General features: G+C 49.0%; 1 protein-coding gene across 3 annotated transcripts in view; it reads left to right on the top strand.

Moving 5' to 3' along the window:
- LOC105559456 (ankyrin repeat domain-containing protein SOWAHB) overlaps nucleotides 1–20,943 on the top strand; it is a 104,456-nt gene that overhangs the window by 47,292 nt on the left and 36,221 nt on the right. For all 3 annotated transcript variants that reach the window (XR_001008749.1, XM_012007744.1, XM_012007743.1), the window contains one exon: nucleotides 19,695–19,706. Coding sequence is in view for 2 of the 3 variants with exons in the window: in XM_012007744.1 (XP_011863134.1) it covers nucleotides 19,695–19,706 (12 nt within the window). In the remaining variant the exon portion in view is untranslated. The remainder of the gene's footprint in view (nucleotides 1–19,694; nucleotides 19,707–20,943) is intronic.

Genomic DNA, 20,943 nt, shown 5'->3' with positions numbered 1-20,943 from the left:
ATCATCGCCACGACGGTCCCGCCGAACAAACGCGTAATCCTCTCGTCACCAGCGCCCGTCATCCATCCGCGGCATAGAATTCAAAATACATCCCCCCGGTTTTCGCGACGAAAAATACCGAGTCCGGGTTTGCTCTTGGCAATTCACCCGAATCCCCGAGTCGCGCGCCGGTGGTATCGCTCATCGCGGCGTACTTAATAATCCACGTCAATCTTGAGGTGGAATTAATTAAAACTTTACAGAAACTCGCATCAACTGTAACAACATCGTGAAAGGATAGCGGCGTAATAGCATAATGAACAGTTTGTAAAATGAAACGGGAAGCGCGAAAATGTTAATACAATATTTATACGACATTACGAGGCGCTTAATGAATTCGCACCTGCTCGTACGGGTCGGTCCATTTTCTTGGGCGATAAATTATTATTCAACAACGGCGGTCGCGCTTTGAAAAATGTAAAACGGTTTTACGCAGGCGCGAATTTATTTTCTCTCGCGTAAAACAGTGAAACGTTCCTTCGCACAATATTATGATAGTATAGTCGCTATAATTCACTCGGGTGCTCTTCATACTCTGAAAACCAGCCGGGAATCGTATTCGGCGAGCCGTTCAGTGCATTTTGCTGTTCCGCGCGTTATATATACGAGCCGTGCTATAATTGTCCCTCCTACATTGTTGCGATCTTCGTCCATCCTAACCGGCACCCGCCGAATCCGAATGGCGCGCGCATTTGTTCGCGGCGATCAGCGGTTCCCTCTACGGCATCGGATGGACCGGCGGTGACTACGTCGTTCCCTCGGTAATTAGAAACGCGCCGGGAAGCGCAGCCGAGCCCGTACATCAGGCCAAAGTGGAAAGACCGATTAGCGCGACTCGCTGTCAAAACATCCACTTGCACCCATGACAGGAGAGAGAACTTTGTGTTGCCTCCTTTCTCCCCTTTTCTCCCGGCTCCCTCGTCGTGACGCGCGAAGAGTATGTGCTCCGGGAATCAGTCACCCGTGTGCACTCACGGTAGTCCATCACTCCCCGGGCCAGGGCGAATGCGAGCAACGTGTGCAACGAGTGCAACGGCGAAGGACGGATGCGACGGGCGCGAAGGGACCGGGCGAGAGCGAGAGCAAGCGACGGCCGCGGCGCATAATATATCGGTTTAAAAGTACCATTTATTTAAACGGCGTTTACAACGGGGCCGTGCCGCGGGACGAAAAACACAGACCGCAGCCGTTGGAAATAATAACGGGGTTAGCAGGGCCCTCGACGAGAAGAGTAACGTCCCGTGCGCCCGGCACGCGGATGCAATTGAATCAATCATCCCTGAAAAAGTGCCACTGGATGCTTTCCACTCGGTAACCCGCTGTAAATTAACGGCGCCACACGAGTGCCGCTGCAGCGGTAACAGTCGTCATGAAGCGGGAAAACGCTACTCTTCGACGCGACGCGACGCGTCGGGCTTTTTACGAGAGCTGCCCGCTGATGATTATGAGAGAGATGTTCGGAGATGCCTCGGTGGCTCGGACGTTACAGTACCGCGCGCAATTGCCCGGAATTACGAGATGTCCTGTCGACCACGGATATTACAGGATCAATTTTTAATGGCATTTTGAAGATTTTTTTCAGTTTTCACTGATTCGTTGGTTTTTATTTGATTTATTTATTTTTTTGGCCGTGCTTCACTGATTCATTAGCGATGCAGGACGTTACTAATTCAATCAGTGACTTTTCCACTGATTCAGATTTAGATAGCAACTAGTTACAAGTTACCAATTCTGAAAAGTAATTTACAGTTACTTCAAAAGTAACAAACCGTTACTTTGCAGTTGCTTGCAATAAAAATAAAAGTATCGAATCTGCATTTGAATTGTATAGTGTCGATAAAGGCGTTTATGTGCAAATGCAAGGCCTGATGCAATCTGTGGAGGCTTAAAAAATATATAAAATAACTATTAATGTGACTGAGTTAAGTTACAGTTACAGATAGGAGGTAACGCAGTTACATATGTTTGAGTTACTAAAAAAAGTAACTAACTTCGTTACAAGTAACGTGTTACTTTCCAACCCTGGAGTACAGATAAATTAAATGGTATGCATTACAGATCTTTTTTCCATGATTTATCCAATTGCATAGGTGTTAAAATAATACAGTGAAATAATAGTTTTTATCAATATTGGTTTGCCTCCAAAGAGCCAGGCACATTCTATTGCTACTTAGGCTGGGTTTCATCAACGTTGTTTAACTTTAAGCTTAGCTTAATTCGTTGTTTGTCTCTTTCCAACTGTTACTTTAGAAAGAGACAAACGTGAAGTAAACTAACGATAAGACTAAAGTTAAGCGACGTTTGGTGAGACCGGGCTTTAGCCGTTCAGTGAGCGGTTGCAGTACCAAATGTATATTAACATGACTCTACTGTTGTGCTAACAGGAAATGATTTTATAAGACTCGTGTTCGAACTATCTAGTTTCCAATTTGTCAAACGCACATTCTTATCCGGCGCGATTCGTATTCGAACAGTTCGCTCTTCTCTGGAAGCCATAAAGTTCAAGATACGTAATTCCCATCCCTCTCGTTTCGCTCGGTAATCCCCGAAAATGCGCGAGCAGGCGATAAATAATGCCACGCGCAAGAATGCGACGCACAGTTACGCGACGAACTGATTCCGATACCGAGCTTCTCCCGCATTTAAAATTGTCGCAGCTCCGCGCGGCCGCATGTGCTGCGAGAGGATACGAACGGCCATGGATATCTCAGGATTTAAATGAACTCCAGCCGCTGACACTTTAATGCCTCGCGTCTCGCGGCCCGCCCGCTCTCTCTCCCCGTCGGGCTCTCCGTCTTTTCCTCTTGCCCGGTCGCCCGGCCGCGTCATCGCTGACATAATTGCACGTGGCAGTGATGCACTAAGGACGCACCCTTGTGACGTTGATTATATTCAAGCAGGAACATGTATATCTCCGCCGTGAAGCGCTTTCGTAACACGACGAGAGATCGTGGGGGATAGGAAGAGGGATACGGAATTCGGAACCGTTAGGCCCACCGTTAAAGTCGAAGTCGCCCGTCATCCCGGGCGTCCGAAAACATATCTTCAAAGAGAGCGTTATTATTTGTGATCCTCGGCCGAGATCGAGGACGCTACATCCGTAATTTATCGAAGCGTGGAATATGGAGAAACCGCCGAGAATCGTGCATTAAGCGGAGAGAGCGGAAACGCTTTCGTGTCGACGTGCTGTTGAAGACACGTACGATCGCCAAGATAATTTTAGAATTCCGCTTAATTCCGGGTGAGACGACGACATCTCAGACGTTCCAAGTCGAGTGTTTCCTCGATGAGGCATCGCTGTTATTTATCGCTATTATATATCGCGTTCCTAATTTCAATACGATAAATGCTTACATTGTATTACGGTGTCGTTAAACGGCAGGAGGAAACGCGGAGGGCGCTGCGTCGCCGCGCTGGTCATTTCGTTCTCCCCGCGGCGCCGTGAGAGGCGAATCCCTGGCTCCACGTTTCGCCGCCGGCGAAATTGACTCGTCAACGGCCACGACAACGAGGCTGATGACGACGATGTCGAATGTTGGGTAGCGGCGCAAGACACCGTCGTTACGTCAAAGTGCGCGGGATAGAGCGCGCCGGAGCGCGCGGTAAAAAGAGGACGTGCCAACGCGGGAATGGCGGGAGGGAGGGAGGGCAAAGGTGGGACGGGGAAAACAAGAGAGCAAACGAAACTGTAGCGGACGGAGAGGAACGCGGATTAACAATGGCGCAAATACTGGTACCGGCTGCAGAATGCCCGCGAGCGCATACGGCGCATAATTAATACCGTGGCCTGGGCACGGCAGAGAGATTCGTGGCAGGAAGCGAGATCGGGTGGAGGCGAAAGAGGGTGGGCGAAGGGGGCAGGAGGGACGACGAACAACGCGCGGTCTCTCTTGGTCGGTGGATCGTGGAAAGAAAGAAGGGATCCTCGCCGGTATCGGGGGAGACCAGGCCCGGGGTGTCCACGGGGAGGAGATTTATGTGACTCCTGATTGAATCGTTCTCACTCGATCGCGCCGTTTACTTTTTGCCCTCTCGAGAGATCTCTCTGCGCGTTCCGTTTCTCTCTCTCTCTCTCTCTCTCTCTTTCTCTCTTCTTTCCTCCGTGTCCCGCGCTCCTCTGCGTGTCCCTTTTTCTCTCTCGTGCGACCCAGCGTTGCGGATGCACGCGGAATATCCGTGGCACCTAAACTGAAATTAGCTCTCAATCGTTGCGATTGAAAATTATGCTTGTATTTGTAAATCATTTCTCGAGAGGCAACGTACCAATCTTCGAGTCGTACACATTTCTTTTAATTCAAACGTCAAGAGAAATATCATAAAATAAAATTCGACTTGAAGCGAGTATTTTTCTGATAAAGTTTCTGCCTTTACATCTTCCGTAACTTGCTAATGGTAAAAGCGTAATTATAGTCAAAACATCTTGATGCCAACATTGTTCTCTTAACATTTTTCCGTTTCCATCGCATGTTCAATATTCCGCGGTAATTCCGTGCAGGTCTTGTTTCTTCGTTAAAACATCTCTTCATCATCATTGTGCGAGACCTAAATAGTCAAAAATCTTTTTCCGCGAGGTAACGCAACCGTCTCGCCGTACAGCAGAATAATTTAGCTCCCGAAGAATCGGTGTAATGGAAGAGCACGTTTTATGCTACCCGAGGCCGTCGACGCAGGTAGCTTGTAATGTTCCTGCATCGTCGTCGTCGTCGTCGTCGTCGTCGTCGTCGTCGTCGTCGTTGGTGCGCGCGCGGTAAATTTCTGAAACACAGAGTCTCTCCTCTCCATTGTGATGCCACGCTCTCCCGCTCGGGGCGAGCTCCGTTAGCTAGGAGGCGGCGAACGGAAGCAAAACAAAAGACGCCGAAATGCGTTCATTATTTCGAGCTAATTGGCGGTGCCTTTACCCTCGAGCCGGGAGGGAGCCAGTCAGCCTCTCTGGTAGCAGAAAGCAGGGAGCGAGTTTCGGTGCTCTCGCAGAAGCGAGTCTTTAAACGCGCTTGCCTCGGGCTTCTATCCTTCTCCTTCTCTTTTAACCTTTCTCCTTCTCCTCTTTTAACCTATGACACCGCTCTGTCGGCAGTACCTTCGATAATGAGATTATTCTGTACGATCACTCCCTTCAATTTGCATTCTTTGTAGCTGCCTTTGAGCGCATTCTTTGCGGCTACCAGCAAATGGATATTCGCTTGATAACTTATCACGCGGAGACGTGATACTAACTAGATCGTAATTTGTACACATTCCTATCGACTTTACTCCAAGACCCATGATAGATCGCTGCGCGGAATAATTGAGATTATTCCGAGGGGAGTCGCGAAGTAATCTCAGATCTCGAAAGTGTCTCGCGGAAAAATGAGCCCTACTTGGCATTCCGGGGACTTTATTCAGGGCGTCCTGGTGGCCCGGGCACGCATCAGTAGCAGCCGGACATGGGTGCACGGTATGCGTATACAAGACGCACGATAAGTATCGCGACACATGTCGGTATAAGTACCGTGATCAATAAAGTCGCGAGAAGAAGGTTCGTCTCGCGACGCGGCTGGAAGTCAAGGAGTCGCTATTGAAGAAGGCACGTCTTCTCGGCATATTTTCTCTCTCTCTCTCTCCCTCTCCTCTCTCTTTCTCGACCAGACACCACTACGACCAGCGAGTAGGTGCATCATTTTCGTGTCCGTGCACGGTAGCTCGGCCGTTTCGATATGCGTTCGCGCACACGCACACGTGCGTACACGAATACGCGCGCGCGCGCAACGTGTACACCGACCTATACATAATATTCCTGGCCGTAATACGGCGTGGGGCGCTACGTCGCGTCGTTGGTTCCACCGGACAACGCCACGTGATGGTAATGGCCGCGATAATTATTTAGATAGCGGAGGATATATGCTTCCTAGCGCAGCATGGGACCCCGGCCACGTCGTTTCCATGGTGCCCCCGTTGGTGTAAGCCGGGGACGTGCCCGCCCGAAGCGATGGAACGTATATACCCACCACCGTCGCCCATTGGAAATGATATCCTCTTTCCTCTTGGCTCGCCCTCATTATTTCCCCGCCGCTGTACGAAGCTCGGTATAACGTCGGATCACTCGTTTCTCAGGATGAAGTCGTTCGTCTTGGATCCGCATGACGTCGAGACCACGAATTCGTGATAAAACACGTGCGCCCGCTAATGAAATAACCTCGGATAAGATCTAATCACAATTGACGAACGCGGAAAAAGAATTTATAACTCGTAAGTCGAATCTGCTCAAATCGTGTAGTTACCTCCGGTCGATCGGCTAACTTTAATAGTTTTTGACAAGTAGTGCCTCAGTGGTCGAATTGGTGAGACGCCCGCCTAGAGTGTGGGGAGGTCCAGGTTCAAACCCTGGCTGAGGTAATATTTTTCGCAATAAATTTTCTGTATCGTTAAAAATGCCAGGGGTCATGGTCAAGAAAACGCTGACGTTGCTAATTACCGCTGGCGACGTTGAAGAATGTTCTGATTAGTTTAATAGTTTTTGCCGAATTTACCGAACTTTAGCTTCTTTTCCACGCGCGGGGATCGCTGGATTCATAAATTTTCGTCGGAATTGAAATTCACGAAATTCACAATGGATCAGGGATGAATTTCTGGTATAAGCGAGATCTCACTATGATATGTTAGTTCCGAGCGACTGACGATTTATAAAAGAAAGGCACCGATAAATCAAATGGCTAATCGTTCTATTTATAAATCCCCTCTCAGAAGTCTAGATAACTCGACTCTCGCGTCGGGATACTTCCTTGTGCGGCTTCCCGACAGACTTTGGGGTGGATTAACTCGCCTCGCCGCTGTAGCGAGGCATTACTTCCACGCAGTGCATCTCCGGTCCATGGATCCTGGCTGAAAGTCCCCTGATTTTCGCATAAATCAGTCCTGGTTCCCCGACTGTGCCCCTGCCCGGTCGCCATCGGTAACCCTTTCTCCTTTCTCGATGTTCCACCCACGAACTCGGGAGAGAGGGAGGGAGAGAGAGAGAGAGAGAGAGAGAGAGAAAGATGGAGGGAAGGGAAGGGGCGGGAAGAGAGAAGGCCCGCGGAGAAACGAAGAACGAAGGAGCGCTATTTTATTGCCAGCTTAATAAATGGAAGCTCCTTTATTTGCTCGAGCCAGCATCCGCTCGCAGTTTGCCAACCTGTTTGCTAACAACAAATTAATCGGGTGACGTATCCCGGCGAGTACTACCTGTATACATATATATACACGTATGTATGTACACATACGCGTGTATACGCGAGTCCGTCCCATCTCTTTCCCCGTGTCCGTCCTCTCTGTCCCATCTTCTTCCTCCCCATCTTCCACGAGGACGAGGACGACAGACGAGAATAGGCAGCTCGACAGCGGTTCCTTCACCCCTTCGGACGAACTTGCAACCTGCTGCTCACTTGGTCGTTTCTCTTCTTCCCAGTCCTATGGTCTATCTCCTCCTCGTCGTTTCCCCTCGATTTCTCTCCTTCCTTCTCTGTCCTCGACGCGGACCTCGAGCCCGTCGTAATGGACGCAGGTATGCGTTACCCGCGGTGCGTCCGACCGATACGTACGTATAAGCCAATCTGTAATTCATAATGCGAACGCTCCTTGAGTTCTTGCTGCCCACACGCTGAGAAAGGAAGGGAGGGAACGGAGACGAAGAGGAACGACAGACGGACCCGACATCGCGTGTCATTCCGCGGGAGTAAAACCTGACCTGGTCAATATAGGCGCCTCGAAGCCGGACGTACTTGTATCTCTTATTATCCCGAAAATATTTTTCCTTCCTTTTTTTACACGCGCACATATGTCGCTGCTATTTTTCACTAGAATCGGAAAAGCGAAACCAAGATACAAGTATTAGTGCACGTAATATTAGCGATGGATTAAAATACAAAATCTAGTACTTGTTAAATTTTATTATTGTTTGAACGAGAGGAAGGGAGTTAGACAGAATTGGTGGCCTCAGTTTTAGAAGCTTTTAATCACGCTCGATATAGAATAGGATAACGTTTAGATCAAGTCGCCTCTGTGCGAGAAAGAGGGGGCGCTTCTCGTCGCTAGGATCCGGGGATTACATCAGCTGCGACGGACAGCTCGCCTAATAAATGATTTCTCTAATTCCCTTTTCGTCGAGCATAATCGTTATCGCCTTCGGGCCACCGAGTAGCGCTAACATCTGAGAATTTACCACCAAGCTGCTCTCGCGCTGGAATCTCAAGTTACAGCGCGCATTCTTCGGCGTGACGTGACTTACTTGGCCGTTTAAGAGATAGCAAATGTTTCATGAATTCGCGATTACCCTTCGATAATCGGGATTGAGAAGCGCGCGAAGGGAGAGACCGTCAGTGGCAGAGGCTGCGAATGACGACAAGTTACTGACATTTCGATACATTTCTATCGGGAATAATAAAATCCCGCTCTTTTTACGCCGGCTCTCGTCCCGCTTCTTTCCGAGTGCAACGATGCATCACCTAGGCGATCGCCTCGGCGCAACTTTTTCCTCCGCTGCGCGGAAGTTTTTCTTACGCTCACTCCGTTTCTCCGTCAATCGCCGGCCAGGGGGGAGGGAGGGATCTCGGTAGAAGGGCGAGATCCGGAGTTAAGACAGAAAGAGAGAAGATGCCTTTCTTCATCCCCGGACCGGAGCCGCGCGGATTTCCGACGCAATGACGCCCGGGGGATTTCGAATTCCAACGCGAGAAGCCGATGCACGTGCTTACGTAAGAGAATCTCGGCGAGAGGCGACGCAAGAAAGGGTTTCGACCGCATCCAGCTCGTCGTGTCTTCCCTTCCTCCTCTCTTTCGCAGTCTCTCCCTCCCCCCTCTCTCTCTCTTTCTTTCTCTCTCTCTCTCTCCATCTTGCTACCGGTACGAGGTATATCCGCTGCACCTGTCGGTGCAATCCAGACTCAGCAAAGAGCGGCGTATCGTGATCGCCGGTCGCCACCGCCGTCGCTATCGTCGCCGTCGCCGTCGCCGTCGTCGTCGTCGTCGTTGTTGCATTCGGCGACGCTCTCGGTAGCTACCGGAGCACCGAGCAGGCTCGGTCATGCGTCGCAACTATAATTTGAAATAATTTATAAATCCTATTCAATTCAAATTAAGGCTCCACTCTGTCGGATGAATAAAAGATGCGCCATACCGCTCGCGCTTGCTCGCTCGCTCGCTCGCGCTCGAGGAAGATGGAGCGGAGCGGAGCAGGACGGAGCGGGCGCAAGCGCAATAATGCGTGTGTGTGCGGGCAAATGGTGTCCCATTATGCTCGCTCGCGGTGAATTACGCCATCGGGACGGATTGCCTCGAATTTTTGCAGAGATTATGATCGATTCGCGACATTTGCAAACCCGCCGACCGATAAATTCGGAGACGCCGAGCGTTTTTTTTTTGCAAATCGCTTTGCAGATTAGGAAGTTATTTTGATTAATCGAACGTGTCAGATTTCGCAGATATACAAGAAGATGTTCCGTAAATTCTTCTCGAGGCGAAGATAGCTGTCACGTGAAATTAGAGACCGACGAGAAATCGTTTTTGTGCGAGCGTCTCCAGCGGGCGAAAATTCGCGGATTAAACCACGAGCATTGCTGTCTCGCTCGGACCTTGCCCCTCTGGGGCTTTGCCGTCATATTTTATCACGAAAAATCCGACGGCTGGTGCGAGCCGTCCCTTTTCCCGTTGTTATCCGGTGGCGCCAAGAGCCGCGGAGGGACGGGGGGATAGTCACGGGGCATTATAAAGCATTACAACGAGCGCTGTTAACGCGCCGTGTCCAATCCGCACGCGACTCTCGGAAATAAAATACAAAATGACGCGACAGCGCTTCGACGAGGCTCTCTGTCAAATCCATCGGCGGCATCCGAATCTATCCGCGCTTGTACCCTTCCACTCCCTCCACCTTTGTCTCGACACTCACATCGGTAGCATGGTTTTCCCCTCTTGGCACCGAGCGCGAAGCAATCGCTCGATGTCACTGTTTTTCACTCGATCTCTCTCGCCGGGAAAGATTTAATAATTTCTACCGGAGTCGAGAGAACCTAAGACAGTAAAAGAGCTCGAATTGCAAGTACAAAATTGACTCCTACTTAAAAACTGACGGTGTCTGAAATTTCTACTTTTGTCAGTTTAGCATTAAAGTAGGTCTTTTTAAGTAGGAGTAAATTTTGTACTTGCAGTCCGACCTCTTTTACTGTCTTAGGTTCTACTATATAATTAAAGGTTCAATATAGGGCCAAAATTTCGACTCGGATAGCTTTACATTGTTCGAGCGTTTGAATCTTACGTAACAAGATTTACATTTTGGCACAGCCAGAAATGGTGAATATCGTAATTTTATTATAAATGATAATTGAAGACTGTATAATATAACCGACTATATAATACCGCACAATCACCTTTTTCTCTCGCAAGAGAGAAAGATAATTACGTTGCTTCACACGGCCAGAAATATATTTCATAAGTTCGCTAATCGCTCAATCACATAATTACACCGTAATAGCTGCGGTATGGATTTTGCAGCGTATTATTTTATGGAGGTAAAAGGTTCACAACGAATCGATGAGATTCAATTTTCTCCCGAGGAGGTTCCTTCCCATTTCAGCCCCCATTCGCGAAAGAAATCGCCACATGCACACGATGTCTGTTCCCGAGCGACCGAAAGAAAGCCGGCCAGCCAAACCGGCAATTAGCTCGAGGATAAACGCGCGCGGGAGACGTTAGCACGCGTGCGCGCGATTTTTCTCCCGCGCGTTGCAACGTTGGTTGCAACGGGAGGAGAGGAGCTCCCGAATGGAAGGGAGGGTCGAGGGGGATGACTAAAATCAATTTGTTCGTATCCGCGATGAACCGTCGCTTCGCGGAGATTGCGTTTTCACCCCGGGACACGAGGAACGTCGGCGATTTTCAATTCGTCTCTTTCCGCCCCGCCGTCCCACCACCTCGCGAGCGCGCGCGCGCGCGCACGCACGCACGCACGTACGCACGCACGTAACGGGTATACGTTCGCGGACTTCTTGTTTTCCGTCTCATCGTGCGCGCTCGCGGGGACGATCCGCTCGAATTGCAAATCAAATAGAATGCACCCCCCGCTGTAACGGCGGTTACATTGCGCGGACGACGTTCGCGCGAGATATATTCGCTCCACTACTGATATACGCTCGCTCTGTCGCCCTTTTCTCTCGTCGTAGAAGGAGGCAGCCTCGTCCCTCCTTAGGAGGAACAAGATCGGGATTGTGCGTCGACGTATATCAACTGCGAGTAATAAAACGGAGGAGCCCCTCGAATTTAATATCTTCTGTTAAGCAGATCTCTGGGCGCGTCTCTATTTCTTCTTCTACAATATCAGCCGTTTAATGTCTTGATAAATAGCTGGATGATTACGGAGCAGCAGTCCACCCCTGATAATCTACCGCGGCATTCCCGAGGCTACTCGACAAGACCCGATCACGTCGACGCGATAGATTTCACCAGTCACTCTTCTCTTCTTTTTTTTCCCCCCTCCCCTCGTAGATCCGCGCAGAACTTTCCGCGAGCGGGCAAAAAATAGCCGTCCCGCGGCCGTGGTGTTTCACGAGCCGGAGTTCGTTCCCATGAAAGCGGCCCGCAGTCGTGTTGCTCGGCAGAGCCAATCGAGAGTTTATCAAGCGCACTCGGGCGCGCACCGCGGAATATTCGCCGGTCAATTTCGTTTCCTCCACCCCCCTCCCCCTGTTTAATCATGGCCCGGGCCCCCGGTCGGCGAGCGGCGGCATCGGGGGTGGCTCGTCGACCGTTCGCATAGAGGGGTACGGCGTTGTGCGGCGTGTACGAGGAGGGGTTGCTGGGGGGCGGCGGCAATAGCCCCGCTCGGGCCGTCATTTGTCAGGGGCTGTCGCGCCACGAGCGTGTTTCTGTTCCAACGGCGCAGATAGCGGCCCATCCATAGGCCGTTCATCTTTATTCCTTTATATATAGAGGCCCTATTCCCCGGCCTCTGTCCCCTCCCCCCTTCGCGCTCTCTCTCTCTCTCCCCCTTTCTCTCTCGCGTCTCCCCGTCCCACCCCACACGCCCTACACGATTCCCTCGAACTCATTTAATTACAACAAACAATTTATTAGGTCCATCCGGGATCCGCCCACGGGTATAAAATGGTGGGGAAGGATAGAAGGAGGGAATAGGTCAGGGGGTGGGCCAGGCGCCACTCGTTCGCTCGCAGAACGCTCGAGGAAAGCAAAATTATTCCGTCAGGGGCTGACTACCGTGCTTCGCCGGCTGTCATTCTGAGCTTCTGGGTCAAACCGTGCCGTAAATTAACAGGCAAAGCGCGACGACGTAATTTGCTGATGTGGCGACCTGTGATAGGGTTCCCTTCCAACGTCTGTCGTCGTATAGAGAGACATTTTTCTTGAAAATGGGGAAAAAAAATTAACACGAAAAGGAAAATAGAGGCCAAGTACGCAACATTCGAGGGAAATTCATCTCAGGCGGGTCTTATCGAAAATACGATATGTGCTGATTAGACAGATACGCAGGTGTGACGCCACGTCTTAGACGAGAGCGTGAGATTCGGAAACAGAAGTAGTCTCTCACCGATCTCGGCGGATCGGTTACACCAGAAACCCAGTCCGCTTAGAAAGTGAAGAGCCGATAGGGATCGGAGCGCCATTGTAACGAGCCATCGGCGTAATTGAAGCTGCAATTATATCTTTTCCCGGCAACTCGCTTATTCGTTTTTACCCACATAAATTCAAAATAGAATTCTAATAAAGAAACGCGCGTTCGCATACCGTGGCTAATGCAATTCCGTGGAAAACCACGAGTTTTCCACGCGCACTCTGATTGCGTTTTTTTTTTCATTCCGAGAAAACGAGATCTGACATTCGAGCAAGGAACGCGAGTACCCACGACGAATTTAGCAATATAGCCGATGAAAATGTTTTCTGAAAAGGAAAACGAACGATTTTCGCTATTTCGCTGGTATCTTCGCTCGCGTCGCGGGCCCTACAATTGATAATCTTCGTGATGCACGACCGTCTCCGCGTCTTTGTAACTTTCGCGCAATAATTTACCTGGGTGCGGCTTTCTAAGAGGGTGTGGGTGTCCGACTTCGCCTCGATGACCTTTAACCCTACCCCCTTCGTCCCCCGTGACGAGTATCCGCGCGCACTGTTGATAAGATTTGCACTCGAAACGCTCGTTCGTCATCCCGGTAAACGGTTCGTAACGCGACACGAAGGATCGCTTCTTTATTGCGCTGCCTTTCGGGCGCGAACAACGATGTGATCTATTGTTTCCGAGGCTGAGCCCGAATCAGTTTTCCCGACTTCCGGCGAGCGATTCATCACATTAGTTTTATTGATGGTCGTCGCTGGTTATCTTAATAGTCTCCAGCCGCGCGACGGCGACCCGTCGAAAGAAGCGAACCTATCGCGGTAGTCGATCGAGATCGCTGGCTGAGAGAGTCCACTCTCTAAAAGTCAATCGGTAGATTATTACTGAAACAGTGAATAGTCACTAATTTGCAGTTATAAGTATACGCTTAGGGTCGGGAAGTAACTACTTGTAACGAAGTTACAGTTACTTTTTTTTGTAACTTAACTTCGTTACTCTCTCTCCATCTGTAACTTAACTCAGTTACAGTAAGTAGTTACTTTAATATATTTTTGAAGCATCCGCAGATCGCATTAGGCCTTGCATTTGTGCATAAACGCCTTTATCGACACTTTACAATTCAAATGCAGAGCTGACACTTTTATTTTTATCGCAAGAAGGTAACTGGAAAGTAACGATTCGTTACTTTTTGAGTAACTGTAACGCGTTACTTTTCAGAATTGGTAACTTGTAACTGTAACTAGTTACATTTTTAGAAAAAAAAACTGTAACTAGATACCTTTATAAAGTAACTTTCCCATCCCCGAGTATACTCATGTAAATCAGTGACCATTCGCTGTTTTCCGTGATAATTCCCTGACTCATTTTCAGAGAGTACTTCGCGGTGATGTTGATTGTTCAGCGACAATAAATTCGCAACTCTCGAGCACCTTAGGAGCGTCATCAGAATTTCTAAATACGAATTGCACACATTGAGGCAATCTTACTTTCTCGCTTGATAAGAGATTTCCTAAAGATTCCTGACTCGCGCGCTTGCGAAAGGAGGAACAGTCTCCACTATCTTATAGGTGGTTACTCTTCTCTGTTTACACCACAGCTACGCCTTTGTGTCCGATCGCAATCGCAAGCGTAGACCGGCGGAGGTGACGCTTACGATGATATCTTACGCCATGACGACATACACATTCCCCACCGAAATATTACGTATCTGCTTGCCCGCGCGATGGCTGTCGGTACAACGAGGCTCGTACTCCGTTTCATATATGAAAAAGAAATCTCTTCTTGCCGTGGGGCCCGACCCGGCGGTTTAGCCGAAGACGGTTTAGCGAGGGACAGAGGTGGAAGCACTAAGAGAGAGAAAGGGGGGGAGAGAGAGAGAGAGAGATGATTTCACGCCATCGAGAAGGTCGTAAAGATCCTCCACCTTCGCTCTTGCGAGCCGCTTCGCTCGCTCGCACGTCATAAACCATCTCTACGAGTCCCTCGTCTACGCATTCGAATACGATCTGATATTATTACCGCCGTCCCATTGTATTATATAATATATGACCTTTTATACGTGCCGTAGGTAGTTTCGCGCGCCCCGAAAATTGATGCAAGTGAAGTCGTCGGGGAAAAATGGAGAGAATCGCCGCTCGTTCGGGTCATCGTACGCGAGAGGAAAGGGATAATCGAGGAATACATCTTTTTTTTTTCTTTTCAACGCGATCCAACAAGAGTATCACGGGAGTTGTTATTTTACAGCGTCAATGCTTGTCGAGGGGCAGGTAAATAAATCGCCTCTGCGTACCAGGTTAGGGACAGATATCTTCCCCCTCTTTTTTTTTTAAATAAATCGTGTAATTAAAGATCCGTATATATACGGCTAAAACAAATTTACGAGAAAGACAATATCTTGCCGTTGCTCGTGAAATCAATAATTATTGGGCGTACTAAAATAAGCGGGGTGGGAACAAGCCTGACGAAGAGTAAGTCATTTGTATCGCGCGTTGACTTGCACATTTTCAGACACAACGTCGCGTAATTTCATTTCATCAAGATAGCCCTCGCCGACGCAAACAAAGTGCTTCCAACACGAAGTAATTAATTACGGTGATCTGATTGCACGCGATTAATCCTGCCGACTTTCGAGCGGATCATTAATTAAGGGTGAATGAATGTCCCGGGGTATGTAGGCACTACCGAGGACACGCTCATTTATTTGGAATAATTTAGTTTAAATGAGTAAACCGCCTGTACGTGTGCGCGTGCGCGCGTGCGTGCGTGCGTGCGTGCGGTGCGTGCGTGTGCACGCGCCCAAAGTTCACGGTCGATATCGCGGCCGGACATTCGATTTGCATCCGAGATACGATCGATCGTTCTATTCATTCGCCGAGCAATTATTACTTAGCGATATTTATACTCGATTTACATACTATTTTTTCGCCATTAAGATACACGGGCCCCCATTCGTCAGGAGCAGAGCTTTTAATTGCCTCGGGTAGCACCTGTCGTGACTCGAGATAGTTTCGAGAGTTTCCATGACTGAAATTCTCCGGGACAAAATGAGCAGCGCAGTTTTATTCACCGAGCCCTCCTCCTCTCTCCCCTTTTCCTCCCTCGTCGGAGAAATTTCTGTACTTTGTACGTAAACAGCGGAAATGTAATTATTATTCGGTACAACGCGGGCAGGTTTTCTTTGGTCTCGTAACTCTCCGTGCTTACGCGCGGCGAGATCTCTTTCTCTCTCGTTGAGCTTTTTATTTATACAGCTCATTGTGCCGCTCTCTTACGGTGTTACACGGCTTTTCTCGCCGGGTACCCTTTCCCCCTCCCTCGTATCCGCGGCTTCCCACCTTCGCAAATCCAATTACTTTGCGCTTCTTGCCGAAGAAAGAGTACGACGGGGACATCGCGAGGCTTACGCTCCTCTTTCCACATCGCGTTGCGTTACGTCGGCACCGCCTCCACCTCCGCGCTTTCTTCCAGTTCGTATTCACGAGTTTTGCAGACGAGGTAAAGCGCCGCTTAAAATGCAACAGCGTTAGGCGGATGTTTTAATTTGTTTGCGCCGCGTCGAGCTAAGCCGCGTAACCGCCGCACTCTGTTGCGCATAAAAAGCTCGTGCGCGCGATCCACCACCCAATCTCTCCGAGGAATTCCTACTTTGTTATTTAATTATACGATCACGACTTCCGGTGTATTCACATTTTGATTATGAAAAAAGGGAAGGAGAAGGGAAAGAGCGCTCTCGCGTGATTTCGCCGTTCCCCACACCTGGCAACCTTTGTCCATAAGATCAAGCGGTTTAATAACATGATTCAAGGAGCGGCAGCGATCGGTACATTAGGGTCAGGTGGGTCGAGGTATATAAAGATAATAGCTCGCCACCGATCGACCGACCGACCGACCGATCGGCGATAGATTTTGATAGATTGAAATACGTCGAGAAGCTTGCGCTGAGAAAGATTTTCATCGGATAAACCAATTAAACAGTATTCCCGGTGGTTAATTTTTCCGACTCCGATTCAATCATGGATACACCCGACGAAATCTGCCCGATGAAATTTGATTGAAAACCCGATCACATGTTTCATTGGATGTACAATGTACTTGGACGTGTCCGTTTGTTATTATATAATTGGATTGTCCAATTATATTTAATCGGAAATTTTTCTCAGTGTGCAACAAGCGCGCCCATTGGTTCTGTCGGAAAATATAAAAAGTATTCAACTAAATGTTACACCAATAAATAAATTTGGTCGACCTTAATTGGCGCGTGTTTAATAAATTCCAAAAATGTATATTCTTAATAAATAATCAAGCACATGTAATAAGAAGTCAATTAATAAAAGTCCGGAGGTAGTGTTAAAAGTATGTTAAAAGTATGTAGACTACAAAGGCCGGAGAATGACCTTACGTCTGCCGAGAAATTTTATAATTATGACTCGCTACCTTCGGACATTTATTAATTGACTTCTTATTACGCGTGCGTGATTATTAAGAAAATTGCTCGAAAAGGACCAGAGCCCATGGTCGAAACGTCGCTGTACATTTTCTGAACTTATTAAACGCGTGCCAGTTAAGACCGACCAGATTTATTTATTGTCACTTATTGCTGGCAACCTAAAGGAGATTTCGAGGTTTAAATGTCGCACCGTCGAATTTCAAAATAGATCAGTTCGAAAACTCCAAAAATTGCGTCAAAACAGTTCGTTAAAAAATCGCGAATCTCTTCTGCGAGAGATACTGTCGACGGTACCGTCATCGTTGACAATCTACAGGAGAGGGGGGGGGGATCTGTCCAGCGCAAAGGGCACGCCGCAGCGGGGCGATGCCTTAATGACGAGATCTAAGACGCGCGATGCGGCGATCGGCGCGATCGGCTCGCTCTCGCGCGCACTTGGCGGCGGGGTCAGGCGGGTCGCAGCGCGTAAAAATAATAATCAATCGAACGACCGGTAAGTGAGAGCTCGGCAATTACGCGGTGGCGGCGGTGCCCTGTGCTGCGGTTTGCCCCGGCCCCTCGGCCGCAGGCGAGCCGTGGACGGAGAGTGGAGAGAACTTCCTTCTACCGCCTTTAATTCGCCTCCATCCCCCCTTCCCCTCTCCCCTTCCTTCGCGTGCGCTATCATAACGTAACAACACGAGACTCCCTCGCTTTATTATTAAAAGTTAAAATTCCGGTGGGAGCCGGAGCGATCTTGCGGCGAGCCTCTCTACAGGTATCCTCATCCTCCCGATCTTCCCCTCCTCCTCCTCTCGCCCTCTTCTCCCATCTCTCTTCCTCTCTGCCTCTCTTTCTCTCGCCCCGCTCTTTCCCCGACTCGCTCGATTTACGTTCTTCTCCTCCCCCCTCCCCCCCTTTTTTTCCGTAAACTCGTACAAACGTTTATTGGCGCGATACTCTATGTTCATAACGGCCGCTGGTAGCAATCGCGTATAACTGCATGTATATCCCGCGTTCGCGCCGAGCATCCCCATAGATAATCGTATTACCATCTATCTTGTACCGCCGTCTCGAGATTCGAAACACGCGGCCCTCGTCTTCCGCCTTTTAGCCGCGAACGGCGCTCTCGAAAGTTTTCTCGCGGTCGGTGGAAACGCGCCGGCGCGTTTCTTCTCACACGTTTATCATAATTCGACACGGACGGTACATGTTGTCTCGAATTAAGAGGGATTAGAGGACTGCGCAGGCCATCGGCTTTTAATTAAACCGAAATTTACCGCTTACCGTGCACCGTCGACTTTCATTGCCGGGGGATTTCACCGGACCGCGGCGATGTACGGCGAGCGTATACCGATTTCGATATACCGGCGATCTCGCCTGCGATTCGACAACGAGTTTTTCTCGCCGAGCCGCTTGACAACCGGTACTGTCGAAAGGTGGTAAAACTGTCCACCGAAGAGTAAAGAGAGCGGAACGAGAACGGGCGATGCCTGTGCGTGCACATCGTGTGAATTACGCGACGCGTCGCGTCGAATTGCCATTTACCTCGCAGATTGATCGAAACGCGCTCGCGGCACCGACGTCGATGTGTTTTTCAAACGAAACTACAGTTGGCCGCAAAATTTTCTGTCAGCGAAAAAATATCAGCGCGACGGGGAACACGGAAAAATTACGAAAGGCAACGAATCGTTCCGCAAGTAGCACAAATGGTGCATATAAATTGGACATCGTGTTTTTTTTTATTTTAAAGAAATCAATAAACAACTGTGTAACTAAAATACGATCGAAAGAGGAAGCACATTGAAACGCAATGATCTCTTCACGTGAAAGACGGGGATTTATCTCTGTTCCCGCGGCTCTCGGTGTAACCGGATAGAAAGCAGAGATTCAAAGCCCCCCCGCGTTCCATATTTCGGCGGAATCTCGTTTGCACGTGGAATAAACTGTTCGGGGAATGTCGATCAAGGTGGGATATTTTTGCTCGCGACATCCTCCCGTTTTTTTTTCTTACGGTTAACGACGCGGTAGCCCTTTTGCGGAGGACGACGGACGATTCGACGGACGGGCGGTTCGCGCGCGATTACGTATTATGCTAAACACGCGAAAATGGCTTTTTAAATGGAACATCTACATTTATGTAGTCAACGCAGCGTCCACGGACGGCCGCGGCCCCCGCGGACGGCCGACCGACGGAATGGCAAGAGCGACGGCGAATTAAATGCAATTTTCGTCCCACCGAGGCATGCATAACAAATTGACGAACGTCTTTATACTTGGACACTGCGTGCGTACGTTATGCACGTAGCACGGGGGCAGGACGCTATTTCGTCGCGCGGCCGATTTACAATCCGATTATTATGCCTGCATAATGTCTACTCTCTCTCTCTCTTCCTCGTCCTGCGTGTAAGCACGTACTCGACTGCGTATAATACGACCGGCGAGAGCGGTGCGAGCGGAATTTCTAAGCGAATGCAATTTAAAAAGGAGCAATAAAGCGGAAACTGGCTACCGGGAGGAGCAGTGCCGTTGCCGCCGCCACCGCCGTTGCGATGCTACGCTCGATCCTTAAAATTGAAAATTAAACGTTTCGTAGCGCACTGTGAATTTTGAGTAGCATGTCTAACCCGTGGCTTCACGCTTTTTCTGTTTCAGGATCCGACTTCCGTGAGTATAGGTCATTAAGTTACCAGCCAAATGCTACAAAGTAATGGGTTCGAGCCGGGGGAGAAAAGCCGAGCCGATGGCCGGCAATTAATTGCCGGCCGCCGGTTCCTTCGTAGGCACGAGAGCTCGCAGGGCGCGAGAAGTTTCGCGCGTATCAGCATGCGTGTAGTTTACATTGCTAATCGTTTTACAAAACCGCCGCGCGCGAGACGGAGCCTCGGCGTGTTGCAAGAGTTTGTAACTTGAAAATTACGCGGCGAAACGTCTCCGAGGGTCATTAATGGGACACATTTTTGTTACATACGCGCACGTTGGCGTCGACGCTCGTTCCTCGGACATCGCTGGCGAACCGTACGCAGGGCGTAAGTATTTTACAATTTGGTCCTTTTAACACTTAAGCGGCGGATGTGCCGAAGTTGACGTGGCTATCCTTCGACACTTATTGACGTTAAATCGTTACTGAACAGCACTTATCCGTAATTTTCGCGCAAGCACGCTGCATTTGAGGAGTTACCCATAGGTCTAATTGTGAGACCCATTCAACTAACGATTATTATTCCATTTCTACCTGCAATAATGAACGAGGAACGGTTGAGAGTAGTGCTCAATTAGTCGAAATAATAACAATGTTTTTGCAACACGAAATACGAGTTAACTACAAATTATACGCTAGCTGTACAAATTATCGACTACTTTTCACCTGCTCGTACCGTACAGTGTTCGGGTACGCGAGATAAATTCCGCTCGAAAGAAGATAATGTAGATTTCAAATTTATTTTAGTTCCTTTTAGATATTGTTGCGCCTCGTGTGGTAACGCAAAAACCGTCGGATCCGTCCAAAAACCGAAGACCGTTTTACGATGAAAAATAATGTTCAAGGCGAGAGAATTACAGAGCAAGGGCCAAGCTCAAAATCAATAACATAGTTGATTAACAAAAACAATTTGTATCCAGGCGACATAAATGACTCGCCAGATACCGGGCGTCCAAAACGCGGGCGTAACAATATGTATAGATACCAAAATATGGTTCGCTTTTTGTCGTTAGAATTTTTGCTTCCTCATAGAGGGAGCTTTGTTTTCGTGAAACAAATTTTTTTCCAGTTTTCGTTGCCAATTGATTCAGAATGTTTCGAAACATAGAAAACACGCAATTTAACGCAAGCCATTTGCTATTTCGTTGAAAGCGAAGCCAGCATGGTGAGCGATATCGTGACCTTGCCGATATTTCGTGCCGA

This window comes from Vollenhovia emeryi, unplaced genomic scaffold (genome assembly GCF_000949405.1).
Source record: "Vollenhovia emeryi isolate VEMERY1.0 unplaced genomic scaffold, V.emery_V1.0 DF939270.1, whole genome shotgun sequence".
Classification (NCBI taxonomy): domain Eukaryota; kingdom Metazoa; phylum Arthropoda; class Insecta; order Hymenoptera; family Formicidae; genus Vollenhovia; species Vollenhovia emeryi.
Note: the sequence above shows the minus strand (reverse complement) of the source record. Positions and strands in the feature narration are given on the sequence as shown.